The sequence below is a fragment of the Acyrthosiphon pisum genome, chromosome A3 (genome assembly GCF_005508785.2).
Source record: "Acyrthosiphon pisum isolate AL4f chromosome A3, pea_aphid_22Mar2018_4r6ur, whole genome shotgun sequence".
Classification (NCBI taxonomy): Eukaryota; Metazoa; Arthropoda; class Insecta; order Hemiptera; family Aphididae; genus Acyrthosiphon; species Acyrthosiphon pisum.
In genome coordinates this window covers 31698353-31713439 of record NC_042496.1, presented here as the reverse complement: position 1 = coordinate 31713439, position 15087 = coordinate 31698353, and the positions used below count along the sequence as shown (strand labels likewise).

The 15087-nt window shown below is 28.8% G+C and overlaps 2 protein-coding genes across 2 annotated transcripts; both read right to left on the bottom strand.

Moving 5' to 3' along the window:
- Positions 1 to 133: 133 nt before the first annotated feature.
- LOC100163362 (serine/threonine-protein phosphatase alpha-2 isoform) lies at positions 134 to 5568 on the bottom strand. The gene is made up of 7 exons (XM_001945867.5): positions 5210 to 5568; positions 4956 to 5087; positions 3732 to 3962; positions 3455 to 3669; positions 3265 to 3378; positions 3059 to 3202; positions 134 to 1199 (listed from the first exon to the last, which is right to left on the bottom strand). The coding sequence occupies exons 1-7, from the start codon at positions 5262 to 5264 to the stop codon at positions 1101 to 1103; spliced, it is 990 nt and encodes a 329-aa protein (XP_001945902.2). The 5' UTR covers positions 5265 to 5568; the 3' UTR covers positions 134 to 1100.
- Positions 5569 to 9271: 3703 nt separating this feature from the next.
- LOC100165419 (probable ATP-dependent RNA helicase DDX55 homolog) lies at positions 9272 to 15087 on the bottom strand. Its single transcript, XM_001949829.4, has 12 exons — positions 15061 to 15087; positions 14860 to 14974; positions 14687 to 14797; positions 14315 to 14593; positions 14046 to 14254; positions 13808 to 13987; positions 13610 to 13701; positions 12936 to 13141; positions 12693 to 12867; positions 11470 to 11596; positions 11093 to 11390; positions 9272 to 9380 (listed from the first exon to the last, which is right to left on the bottom strand). The coding sequence occupies exons 2-12, from the start codon at positions 14962 to 14964 to the stop codon at positions 9336 to 9338; spliced, it is 1827 nt and encodes a 608-aa protein (XP_001949864.2). The 5' UTR covers positions 14965 to 14974; positions 15061 to 15087; the 3' UTR covers positions 9272 to 9335.

The window sequence follows — 15087 nt, the reverse complement described above, 5'->3', positions numbered from 1 at the left end:
TATAAAATATCTAACAAGTAATTTCTGGTCTTTTGTATTGTTAAAAACTGGCAGCAAATATATTTTAATCTTTGATCATTTAATTTTACTTTTTGTTATATTTACGAAGGGTTCAGCAAACAAAAACACAGTATTTTTTAATTTGGTTTATAATAAAATAATACATACGCTATCAACAAATTACAATAAGTGTTATGTAGGCAAGGTTTTTGTTTATTGCCAAAAAAAGTAATCCAAGAAGTTTATTAAATAAATTACATTTTACTACTTTTAATGTATATATGCATTAAAAATTTAATGCATAACATACATTTACAGTATAATTTTAACATTAAAATATTGATATTTACATTGTATGTGATTTGTTTTAATATATCAATTGGGATAGTATTCAACACTTTCATATATGTTTTGTGTTCTGATTTACGTATTTCTACAAAAAATGTACAATATTATGTTATAATGGTTTTATAACGAAAGTGTAATCTAAATACACAAAACAATAAATAACAATAATTATAATGTTGTACTTAACTTTGGGATTTTGATTTTTGAAATTTTTATAAATACATCTTAGTTACAATAAAATATATGAGCTAAAAATGTCTGATAAATAACAAATAGTTGGTTTTATGATTCCATTGTAAATTATTTAGAACAAATATTCTGAATAAATTGCAACTTCTTTTTTTGTAGTAATCGTATGTAGTTTTAAATATATGGACAAAACTAAGTTAGCAAAAATAAAATATAATTTAATACTTAAACTAAAAACAAAAAAAAAGGAAAGGAAAAAATGACCGAGTACGAAAAAAAATATAAGTGCAAATACAATATATCAATAATAATATTAAATTATTAAAAATACTCCAAATTACAAGTTAATAAAATTGATCTTGAGATTTTACGTTAACGTTATGATGGAGCATAAAGGTACTTAATGATATAAATACATTATTATTTAAACTAGTTACTCGGTATAATTTTTTTCTATAAAAAAAAATTTCATTTGTTTTTCATATTATGTAACATTTAATTTTTAAAATTATACTTTGTTGTTGCATACCTAGGTATAGAAATATATATTGCATCAAGATTGGTTATTTTTTATTTTTTCCTTGTTTACCAGATCCTCTGGGTGGTGTAACTGGTCTGCCTGATGACAATCCTCCATACATGTACTTTCGTTTGTCGGCCGGCTGGAATAAATATTTATAATTTAAAAGATCAATAAGACTATTGAGCAAATAGTTTATAAAATGAATGTATAATTATTATTTCAGTACTTTTTTGCATGTTAAAGTTAGTAATTAATACTAAAGAAAATATTTCAATAAGAATAATTTAGTTTTGAGTTTACAGTTTAGAGTTTACAATGGGTAAAATAATTCAATTTATCATAACTGTGTCAAGATCTTGAGATTGGTTACCTTGAATGAGTTCGTACAGTACAAAAGCAGAAAATTTAGCTATTGCCATTTTATCTTTGACTTGACTTTCTTTGTCATTACTGGAACGACTACTTGTTATACTTTAATGTTAAACTAATAACATTAAACCCTATTTGCAGGTACTAAATTATAGAGCTAGTTTTCTCGAGTAGATTCAAAAATTGACCTGTCTAGTTTTCCACTACTTTTTAGGTTCCTCTGTACCTGTGAAAGCATCCTGAGAACGAATATGGTATTATATGCAGATTTTTTTTTTTATATAAACTAGATCATATCTTATACAGTTTACACAATCTTATTCTTATTTTCTTTTACACACGGTATATAAATATAATATACTACTTAACTAGAAATGATTTTCCAAACAGGCCAATATCCAACAATATGAAAATAGTGAATTTGACAAGCAATTATTTCTATAACTTTAAGAATCTTGTAATGAATTAACAACAATTATCACTAATCATGCTAATTTTATAGATAAATGTATTAATACCCAGGTTATATCAAGAAACTCTGTATGAATACATGTTAATTAAACATTTAAATTAATAATAAAGGGTAGGAATTGGCATACTCAGATTCTCGGGACTCTGCTCTACCATAATTCGTGCAGTTAAAAAATAATGTAGGTCAATACGAAAATAAATATGAACAGCTATAGGAAAGGTTTTAAAAGATTGCCCCATTCAGACTTACTAATTAGACAATGGAAAAGATGCATTAGCATCATAGAATTTTATGCGTCTCCAGTATTTGAATCTATCAGTCTTTAAAACAAATAAAACAAGTTTAAGTATTAATTTAAACTCTTGTATATTTGAAAACAAGAAACATTTACAATGTTTTTAATTGTACATACTTTTTTAAATCTCTATACTATCTCAAGACGTTAACATAAACTGGACAAGATTATACTAAAAGTATAATATTCAAGTTACATAAATTAAAAACAAATTAAAAACCCCACATGTAATATAATTTCCTGAATTATATATTTTACTTTAAATATATACTAGAAATTGTTAGTAAAATATCTAGATAGAATAGTGTTTTAGGGCATTATTTTAATCAATTAAAAAAAAATTCTAACCAAACTCTCCCTAACACAGCTATGTCCCTCAATAAAGTTAATAATAATTAATTTAAAAAGTAATTTTAGTACAAATAAAAATACGTGTGGGTAGTGTTTGAATTATGAAATATTTCACAAAAACGTGAAACATTGAATTTTTTTTTTTACACAAATAAAGACACAATTTATTTTTTTTTTTTAACACAATATCCGGTGTTCTAAATTCTAATGTAAGAATTCAGTAGATATACATTATACATGTATACAATTGTATACCTACTTGTATCATTTAAACATTAAAATATCTAAAAATGTTGAGTACCATTTTAAATGTATAATACCAAAGGTTAGGTATACATTTAGGTAACATACAATTTTAAAATGTGATTTATGACAATTATATGTAAATATAAAACTTATTTAAAAATAAAACAAAATTTATTAAAATACTGAAATATTTCATGAAATTTTCAAACACTACTTGAGGGTAATAAGCTCCAATTTGTAAAAATTAATTTAATAACATTCATACCTTTAAAATCTGGAATGAGCACATTAGAGTTTCGTCGACAGACATCATTGCTCCAGCATTATCAAACTCTCCACAATAATTTGGTGCTGAAAATAAAGTGACCAACTGGCGCTTTGCAAAGAACTCATAACCATCCTCTACAACCTAAAAATAGAGTTACTAAATAAATTAACTATATTGATTTAGTTAGTAAAATATTTACAAACCTGGTGAGCCCTACATATGAGATCAAAATCATGTTTATGCAAAAATTTTGTCACAACCTCAGCACCAAATGTAAATGATACACCCCTGTCATTTTCTCCCCAACCCATTGTATCCTTAAAAAATAATTACACAGTTAAGTATTTTAAATACATTTATAAGTATAAATATTAAATAATAAAATATTATTACTTTGTCAGGATCAGACCAAAGCAAGTCACATAATAGTCCCTGATCAGGAACATCTGTTGGCCTCATAATCCGCCTAATTTGTTCCATTGATTGCAAATCAGGACTAAGACCACCATGACAACAAAAAATCTTTTCGTCAACAATTGCTGCCACAGGTAAACAATTAAAACAGTCCGTAAATATTTTCCAGAGCTTTATATTATACCGCCGTTTACCTAAAAAAAATATAAATAAATTATTAGATTAAAGGTTTAAAATTGTTTTAATCATTACTTACATTCATCATAAAACCCATATATTCTGTTTATACTAGCGCATTCGTGATTGCCACGTAAAAGGAAGAAATTTTCGGGGTATTTTATCTTATATGCCAACAACAGACATATCGTCTCCAGAGACTGTTTGCCACGGTCGACATAATCACCCAAGAATAAGTAGTTGGACTCAGGTGGAAAACTGCCATACTCAAATAAACGCAGTAAGTCATAGTATTGACCGTGAATATCCCCTTGAAAAGAAAAAAACAGTTCATTTTAGATAAGACAAGTACATTTAATGTTTTTACTGTATATATGTACATATATATCCATGTTGTTCAAAATATATTAAAATATCTAAAAAATTATTTTAATTTTTTGTAGATAATATAATCTAAACCATATTTATAAAAAATATTTATATTTTCCACCAATTCTTATTTAAAAATAATAAATATTACTCACTTAATAGTGAATTGAATAGTCAAAATTAAAACCTTTAGAATAAATACAGTACTTTTTTTGTTACTAATAATTCAATTCAACCAAATCTAGGTACTTATTACCAAGTTTTTTAGGGGTTAAAGAATATTTATTGACAAATTATGAAAAGAATACTCAATTATTTATTTAAATTAATGAGATTTTTAAATAATGTTGGCCTTCTTTAAATACAAAAAATATAACTACATTCTAAAAATTTCATTTGGTATGAACTAAGGATACTTTGCTCAAAATATAAGGTATGATATTTATTCCAATTCTATTTAATAACTAAAAATTGTGTTTGTACACAACATTTTGGGGAAGGAATTCATCAATATTTATATGATATAATTGACCCAAAATCTGATTCGTGTTTACATAACATGTAACTAATAGGCAATATCATTGATTAAATAGGAGTATTTTAGATTAACCACTTCAATATTGTTATTTTAAATATATTAAAAACAAGTCTATGTAACATACAATATGATTCACTTAATTTGTTGTACCTATGCCTAAGAAGCACAGAAACAATTACTACATTATATTTAATCGGTGGCATACGTAAAACAAAATATTTACATTCCATATTAGTAGGTACATAAGATATAACACAACCATAAGATATCCAAACAACACACAGAATACAGTAACCAATGTTCCTAGTAAGAATACAATAAAATTAGTAATGGTAAGGGTGTATGGCTAATAGGCGCGTAAACACGACATCCAGTCAGGGTGGTGGAGGTACTCACCACATATTTTCAACGGCGCCTCGAGCTCCAATAGTATGGGTTGCGATAGAAAAATCTCCCTGGACTTGAGGCATAAGCCCCTAATTTCACCTTCGGACAGCTGAACGTTCTTGCCAGGTCTCGCACCGCGCACTGTTGAACAGTTACAACAATTGTTACAAATGAATCGTCATCGGTCCCAGGGACCGACAGAAATTGGTACCCAAAGACCGACGGCGGAACCGCGTTTCCGTCATGGCCCACCGGCGGCTTACCTTCCAAGAGTCTAGAAATTATGTTGTCGATGTTCAATTTGTCACTGTCTGTCATTGTTTCGGCGTGCGCGGTGTGTGTGTCGTGATTATTGTCGTGCCGGAGTCCGTGGTCGTGGTGATAGTCGTAGCCGCCGCCGCCGCCGCCGCACGATGCTTGATGGATCCGGGTGTGATGTTAAGCCGGCGTGCGAGGTTCGGGTGCGTGCAATTGACGGAAATGATGCGAGCTGATGTTACGCGGGTTTGCCTTGCCGGGAGCCGGATAAAATTAATAAAATAAAATATTTTTGTTTACGTTATCGCGACAGACGAAAAGGGAACGCCGTCGTACTCGTCCCGAGTATGTAAAGTGAAATGACTGAAATGGCGTAGTTCGGACGTTACGTCATCAACTATTTTTTTCCTCTCTCACTACCCTCCCACCACACCCGGTATCGTTTATTCTTCCACGACGATACCGAATACCGACCGTTTTTCAAATATAACACAGAAATACAATGGTGGGACTACTGGGGTATGTCGTCTGCCGACTGCATCTGCATGACTGCATCATTGCATCAATGCAGCGGCAACGGCGTCTTGTTCCTACATCTTTTAACGAATTTTTTGATTTTCTATTCCAAAGCAAAATGACAAGTAAAAGAAAAATGGGTGTATAAAATATACTAGTTGATTGTTGATTGTCGAGTACCCACTGTTTTTTGTTTAGATTCACAAATACACCTTGGTGGCTTGGTTTAAAATTTAAACAATGAAAGCTGCTTGGGCCTACTGATACAGCAACAAGTAACAACCCGTTTAACGATTCCGGAATGGGTTCACGATCTATGACCAATGACCGCGAAAAATTGGTTTCTATAGATTTTTTCGCACATCACCGTACTAGTACAAAATACGTATAATATATACAATATACAATGCTTAAAAAAACACAACCTGCACGAATGCACGATTCTATATAATTGGTATTATACAATATTTTTTAGCCCCATTTTGGAGTACCACTAATTTGGGACCAGCATACAGCATACTGCAAATGATTCTAGATTCAATTCAGCTTGAACGAATCCAACGTACATTTTAAAGTATGCAAGTTTAATTTTAGCCATACAGTTAACCCCTCATACGATTACACTTCAGTCTCAAAGAATCTTGAACTCAAATCTTTAGCTGACCGTAAATGGATGCTAGATAAGACTCCTAAAGAGGTCTGTCATCTAATGATATCGACTATCCAGTTATTTTATCCCTCATAAACTTTCAAGTTACGAAATTTTATACCCGTACTTCCATGTCCTTTCATATTCCTCAATTTAAAAGAAACTATATGAAAAACGAACCGTTAAGAGGAATCCTGTATATCACCAACGAGGGTCCCTCACTCGCTCCTTTCTGTTTTAATAACCCTTACCGGTAAACTGATTTGTAAATTAGGTATTCACTTTTTAGCATTATAATTATTCAGTGGCAGAAACTAGTGTCACGGCCGTACGGGGAGTGATGCAGTGGGGCAACTTGGGCATATGCCCCAGTCTAGTATTTATATCAACCTTAAGTCGGCAAATTTACCACACACCCCCTCCACCATTAACCACTATGGCACTACGCTACGAGAATCTGAGTGGAAAATATTTTGATTTTGAAAATCCGTGAAAAGTTGCCCTAGTCTAATCAAAACTGAAATGACGCCATTGGAGTGATGGGGCGATTATTTGTACTATTATTATTTTTTTTTTTTATAGGTACTGAGCACGGACTTATACCTATAAGATATATATTTTAGTCCGTGGTATATTTTCTATTATAACTTTAACCTCAAAAAATGTATTATTTATTACATAATATTGTAAGGGTTTACCGTCCGTTAATTATTTATAAATAAATATACTGTACATCGTACCCAGGCACGTAATTTAGGGGGTAGGCGATTGCCCCCTCCCCCCAACAAATACCGTATTGTATAATCTTTTCCAAATAAGAACGCGCAGCGTTATCAGAGGCTGCCAGCAACACGCCCCTATCACAAAATTAACAATAGCCGCTGAAACTGTCAAAACATGCGCGTGTGTCGACCGGTTTTCATCCGCCGCCCGATGCGTTCTTGTTTGGAATAGAGTATAGAAACCAGGAACTCCCCCCCCTCCACCAGATCTTTGCTCTGGATCAGTGCCTGATAGAAACTAATAAGTAATAATTAATTAGCACATTTTTTAAGCCTCAACCATTCTCAAAAAGATTAATTAACCTCCCCTCTCCCAAAAAATAAGAATTTACGTGGCTGTCGTAACCCCGGTCAGTCAACCGATATGGCAATGAATGAAAAATTATTAATAATTATTATTATGGAATTGGGAAACTAGTGTGATTCTAGTGGGTAATCTATTATATAATTCTATATTATTTATTTTATAGTGGAGATCTCGTTCGTATTTACCGATTATACCGATCGGGACGGATAATCGTGGAATGATGAATGAATGATTGAAAACCAATAAGCGAATAAGTAAGCCATGGTGCGTAAACATAATTATAAAAAATAAGTTAGGTTAGGTTACATTTTTTTTATAATAACTAATAAGTCCATTGTCTATGACCCACGTAGAAAACAATTAACAGATTCAATAATGATTTTGGCAAATAAACGAAAAACGATAAGTTTTCTTAAGCTCAACAATATTCGGTAATTCAACTCTGGCTCTACTATTACTATAATAGTATATTAAATAATTGTCCTTACTAGTATAATTCTACAAATTACTTTATACTACTTGCATAGGGCGCAGCACCACAATAAATAATTATTTGGCAATAAGTTAATTTAGAGTTCTGATGACGTATTGAGATATTTTTATAAAACAAGCGGCAAGCACGTATAAATAATAATAGGTACTGTAATACGACTATTTTAATAATATTATTTATTTACAGTTTATTGAAATATAATATATTTATTATTTATATTGTCATTTTTTGAAAGTCGCAATCGTAATGACTGAGTGACGACCGGGCCGACGGGCGGGCACAGTGACAAGTTAGCAATTATTATTCACATTACGCAGTTATTGTTTTTGTCGAGAAAAATATCATCGTATGAAATCTGTTTTATTTTTTGAAGTATTTCGTCCTCCCGAATTTCATTAGCTTTTAGGGTAGCAATGTAATAAAAAACTGTATGTACGTCTGTAAATATTACACAACTACACAAACCCAATAAATCTTATAACTTTCCAAATTTGGGTTGGATCTTGCATCACTTAATTGCGTCAATGTAAGAGGGGACTCTACAATTTAAATTAACTATTGCTACAATGCTATTTAAAATTAGGGCTAGGTGGGTCAAAATTGCATTTTTACGAACCCAAATTTGTAAAAACTTAACAAACTTAAAAATATAATAGTAGTAAAATTGTTTACATTTACCATAAAAGAAATTAGAAAATCTGATGTCATGCACAGAACATTTTGAACTTAAATTGTTTAAAAATTTTTAACCGTTTGGATTTTTTAAGTTCAAATCTTCAAGGTATTCCAAGATCAAAAACCCATCCCTAAATTTAAAATCAACTAATAGATTGATCTTAAAGTCAAAACATAATATTAACTATTGATTTTATCTACCTATTAATAACTGTTTTTATCTTGTCATTGCAATTTACCTATTATTAAAAATGAATTAACTAATATAATATATATATAAGTATTATAATCTACACATTATATATTAATATTACCATACAAATTTCTCCAACGTAAAATAATTATTTCTGAGCAATGAGCATTAAAATATAACACTATTAATCATAATATTATAATCTATTGAAGAATAAGTAATATTAATAATAATGTAGCCTTGACTTTTGAGTATATTATTTAATTGAATTTAACTACGCACTTCCTTGTTTATTTAAGAACATTTCAAATATAAACATACGTTCAAATTTCAATAAAAAAAATTATATTTTTTCAAAAAAAAGTTAATTATTCTATTGGTTGGATATCAATATCCTATTAATTTGTCATATTATAAAGCTATATACAATAAAATAAGCATTAAAAAAAAAATTTTCAACAATAATTAAAATTGTTTTATTTATACTCATATCATTATTTAAATACAATTACATTCTTAAACATCTTCTCCAAATTCCATATCAAATTGTTCTTTAGATATCTGAAATAAACATACAAGTATTAAAGTATTAAATAAGTAATTAAAAAAAAAAAAAATTATATTTTTTTTTAAGATAACCGTGTGTTGCATTTATATAGTCTCTATTTTAGTATTTTACTAATGCACTAATATTATACCAACATGTACAATCAATAGTTCCAATGATCATTAATTATTATTAATATTTTTATGCTCATTTAAAAATTAAAATATTGTGTAAAACTCACTTGAGAACACAAAATAAATGTTATCACATTTATATAATTTACCCGGCGCTGCCGTAACTGACCTAGGTTATTTCCTGATCTATTACATTTACTAGAGATGATACAAATACCAGCATGTTACTCCATGTTGAAAATATCACTGTTGAATGTTGTACTACAAAGTAACACTCTCACAGATGATAATTAATAATTTTAATGTAAATATATTTTTAATTACTTAAGGAACCAACATTTTAATGCGCACTGTACATTTATTTTAGTATTCATGATAAATCATATTTATATGTTATAAGCTATATACAAGAAACATTTTTAAATGCATAGTCAGAATTAATAGGCAGAATGATGTTTTGATGAACCAATTGATGACCAGTTGTTTAAAAATTGTTGAAGTATTATTTGCCCTCTTTAAATGTGTTATATATTCATTACTTTGATCTAAAATATGTATGATTTTAATTTGAAAGTTTATATGTAAAACTTTTTTGTCTTTTTATTAACGAGTTTATGACCTTTTAAACTGTATTTTAATAAGTTGATTACAACATTCAAAGTTTGTTGTTAAACTGCCAATTGGCATTCATTTTTCTATTTCAAACATATAAATAGACCATTTTGCATTAAAAATTCTCAACAAATTATTACAGAAGTTTATTAAATTAAAAAAATATTTAGTTATTTTTTTTTATTGTATTATAGACCTATGCTGTTACAATACTAGCTGAAATTAAAATTAGTTACAACTGGTTCTAAATACCAGTATAATTCTTATTAAAATGTCATCAACATAACACACTTAACAGCAGGTATAAAAAATGATAGGAGCATAAAGTATGGACATATTTGATAACAACTTATGCCAATTTGTAGATTTTAGAAAATCTTTTGAGTTTTTGGGAGGGATAACTTTTTTATCAATGAGTTATAAAATATTTTAGTTTTGTAATTACTACATTTCACTATTAATTTTATAATATAAAAATAAAAAGCACTATTTCCGCAATACATAATAAAATAAATGTAAACATACTATTTAAAAACCATTTTCAAATTAAATATTTATTACATTTTATTGAGATCAATGTGTCCTTAGGTCATTATTTTTAATTTTGATAGGAAAGAGCACCAGTGTATATCCAATTCATTACAAATTAGATTATAAGTTATAAATAAATATCAGTTGAATATACGTTCCTATTAGTTTTTATCAAAATATTTTGAATGTAGTTTTGAACTGTCACCAAGTATGTTTCTTAAGTTTAAACATTTTTTTACCCAATAAATAAGAATTTTTGAAAAGTGTAAACCATGATATAGTGTGTTTCAAACATAATGTTTCTACTATACTCACAGACCGCCGGTCGCATACTCGGGGGGTCTGAATTTTCCAGCGAATCAGTATGCATGCGCGCAAATGGGTCAACTCTTGCTGAATAGAGTATAGCCACACAATATTATTTTCTGATTTAAATATTAAAAAATTACCTTTTTATTTTTTAATTTTTTCATTAAGGCAATATCTTTAGCTAAATCGTTCAAATCTTCTTGACTGAAGGCTTGTTCTCTTTTCTTTTTTGCCTTAGCTTTTCCTTCTAACTCCATTTGTTTTCGTAATTCTTTTTTCTTTTTACGTTTTTCTCTTCTTTCGAGTTTTTTCTGTTTGGCCTCAGCCCATGCAACAGTTTGTTTTAACCCTTTTTTATGTTTCATTTGACCAAGCCAAACTCCAGTTTCCATGTAATTTTGTAACTTTTTTTGCCGGGACTCTTCTCTTTCATTATTTCTAAATTAAAGTATATAAATTATATATCATCACAATAAAAATATTCAAAGTATCTTGTCATCAGCTGTAAACAACTTACTGGTATTTAATAGAATTGAAATCCATATCAACAGGAATAAAATCACTAGTATTCTTATTTTTTAATTCTGGCATTTTTGGGAGTCTTAAAAGACCAAAACCAGTTGCAAGCTTACCAAATTCCAAATCTGTAAATAAAAAATGTATATTTACAAAAAGCAGGTAAGTGGATGTCGCTCTGCTGTACAGTAGATTACAAGTGAGTTATTGTATAATGAATTGTAATAGACTTGAATTCAATGATATAATATCATTGTATAAGAAAAATGATTCTGAGCAGAGACGGTTTGTCAGTCTGGATATTTTATATTGTTATTATTTATTTTATCATGTACGTTGAATTAGCATTATAATATGATAATTTTTTATTCGTTTCTATGGTGGTAAACGAAGTTTAGAAATAAAAATTCCATTTTTAGCGTTTTTTCGTAATTTTTCGGTGGGTTTTCCCGCGGCATTTAATAACTATTGAGAAAATCGAAAAATGACCTCTCTAAAATACCATCTTGACCCGATTTGCTAAAAGATAAGGTACTATATGTTGAAATCAAAGCACTACTTCTTGTAGAAATTTTGTATACAGGATATAAAAAAAAAATAAAAAAATAAATAAAAACCATTGTAAAACCAATAGCTTCCTCGCTCAGCTCAGAATCTAAAATGTTATTTCAATGCAATATAAAATAAATGAATTTTTAATTATACACTGAAAAATTCGTAGATATAAGATTTTACTAATAAATAATTATTATTATTCAACCTTATTCAAAATAAAGCAATGACTTAAATCAGAAATATACATTTTACATGAAACAGCTAATAAAATATTTGATATAATACAAGTCATATCATATCAACTTTAATGTACTCTTATTTATACAGTGTACCAGGAGAGAACATTACTGTGAATGCATGCTGACAGCAGAGACCTTCCGAGGCACAATTTTCCCTACTTTGTGCTGCAACGAAATAGGTTTAATATGTATATAAATTAAAGTGTCAAATGATGCCGAGCATTAATTAACCATTGTCGTTGAGTGGGGCATGCACGGATTCAGACAAGTTTTGGTCAGGTCCCAGTAATGTTCTGTTCTGACGCTGAAAATGCCCACATTTCATGGTTGATAATTTAAAGCCACCATGTCATGATATCAAATTAAGTATTAATAGAAGTTTTAATATTATATTATTTCTAACAAAGCATCAGTCACAAAAATAAATTACCTTTTATACGTAATAGTAAATGACATTCATGTTTTGAATAAGCTTGAATGTAAGATACAAATGCTCTATTAGCTTTATCAAATATTGTTCTATCTTTGAGTTGACGCTTTCTAACTTTTTCTACTACAAGATCCAAATTTTCAATTTCTAATTCAGGCATTAATTCCAATATTACCTAAGAACATTTATATACATGATATTTTAACACATTTTCTATAAGATTGGTTTCATTTATATATTTACCTTTTGATTTGAATAAATAAAATGTATGTAAGCATCTTCATTAGGCATTAACATGACTAAGGAAGATCCACTTTTACCTACACGAGCTGTTCGACCAGCACGATGTACAAAAGAAGATGCATTATTAGGAGGATCATATTGAATCACCCAATTCACTTCTGGTATATCAACACCACGGGCCATTACATCCGTACATATCAAAATACCTAAAATATATGCATTTTATATGTAAATAGTTAATACATAATAACAAGTTAAAACAAATTAAAAACAAGTAGTTAATGTAAATAACGAATAAAACAATTATTAGATTATCCTTTTTGACATCTTATTTCAAGAGATTTCAACAATAAAAACTAGTTTTATTGAATATTTGTCAATGAGTGACAAAGCTTTTGTTTAATTTCTGAGATCACTGCGAACAACTCATTAGCAAAATACCTGATGTTATATATCAATAGTAATTTACTAAATTTGTACGTTTAATTAAATGTATTTAAATATACAGACCACAGTTAAATATACTGTAAAAATTATTAATTAATGAACCAGATGTCAAATATATTGGTAAATGATTTCAGATTTATATATTTATATGCTGGTTTCACTGATCATTGTAAATGAACTTCAGTTTCTACTTCAGTGAAAACATTGTTCATAATCTTCATATTTACCTCTTTCAGCTTTCCAAAATAATTCAAATATTCTGTAACGTTTGTTATTCATTTTCCCGTGTAAGCTGAATAAATTTATTTCAGGAATCAAACTGTAAATTACAAAAATAAAAACTTTAAAATCTTAATGGAAATGTATACCAATATAATGACACAAAATTCAGACAATATTAATAATCATCAATAATTAATATTTACCTTCTTAAAATTATTGAAAAGTATTCAACACAGGCACACGTTGATAAAAACAACATATATTTTGAATTTAATCCATTTTTTTTTAAAAATGTCACTAAAAATGCTAGCTTTTTATCAGCATCACATATTGTATAATAATTTTGTAATGCTAAAGGTGTAGATATAGATTCAATTTGATTGCTAAAAATAAATAATTACTTATTACCATAGCATAAGATTTAATAATATTATAAAATACCTTTTTGGGTTCAAACAATGTTTTTCCTTGACAATAACCATGATAGGATTTCTGAGTCCTGCCTTAACAAGCATTGCTACCTGTTTGGTTTGAGTGGCTGAAAACAACCCTGTTCTTCTTTGTGTAGGCAAATATTGTAAAACAGTATTTATAGACTTTTCAAAACCTAATTCTAACAGCTTATCAGCTTCATCTAACACCAGCATTTCCTAAAAATAAATTCAAAGTAATTCAATAGTTCTAATGAAAGCATAAATTAAACATCTTACCAACGATTTAAGTGATTTGTGTAAATGAAAATTGGGTATCTTTCTAGTTAATAAATCTTCCAATCGTCCAGGAGTGGCCACAAGAATATTTGCTCCATTTTTATTAAATGCTTTGACATCAGTTTCTATTGGACTGCCGCCTAAAGTTAGCATCTGTGTAACACCTTCTATATTCTTTAAAAATTCAGCCAATACATGACTAGTTTGAGTAGCCAATTCTCGAGTAGGAGATATTATAAGGCCTCCCACTTCATGTTTTTTCAAAGGATCGCTGCGTTTCTGATCACACAATATTTATGTAAGTATAATATAGATACAAAGGAACATACAATATACTATAGTTGTTTTAGAAACATGAAAAGTAAAACTTACTAAAATCAATTCAAGCATTGGCACTAAAAATGCCAATGTTTTCCCGCTACCGGTGACTGCTTCTGCAGCGACATCTTTTTTTTTTTCTAAAAAATTCTTTATAGATTCGACCTACAACAATAAATCTTTATTTATTCAATGTATATTATATTTGTTATGTTGCAAACTATTACCTGTATCGGTGTCATGCATTTAAATTTGAAGTGTTCTTTGATTGTTTTTAGAACAGGTTCGGACAGATTTAAAGATTCCCATTTCAATGATGGTGCTAAAGACATACTTACATGTCTTTTACAAATAAATATTAGTAGAAATTAGTATTAAATTCTATTATTTATTACAGAAATATAGATAGTGAATAATAATGCGTTTACTGTCATTTGCACTATCTAGTGACTAGT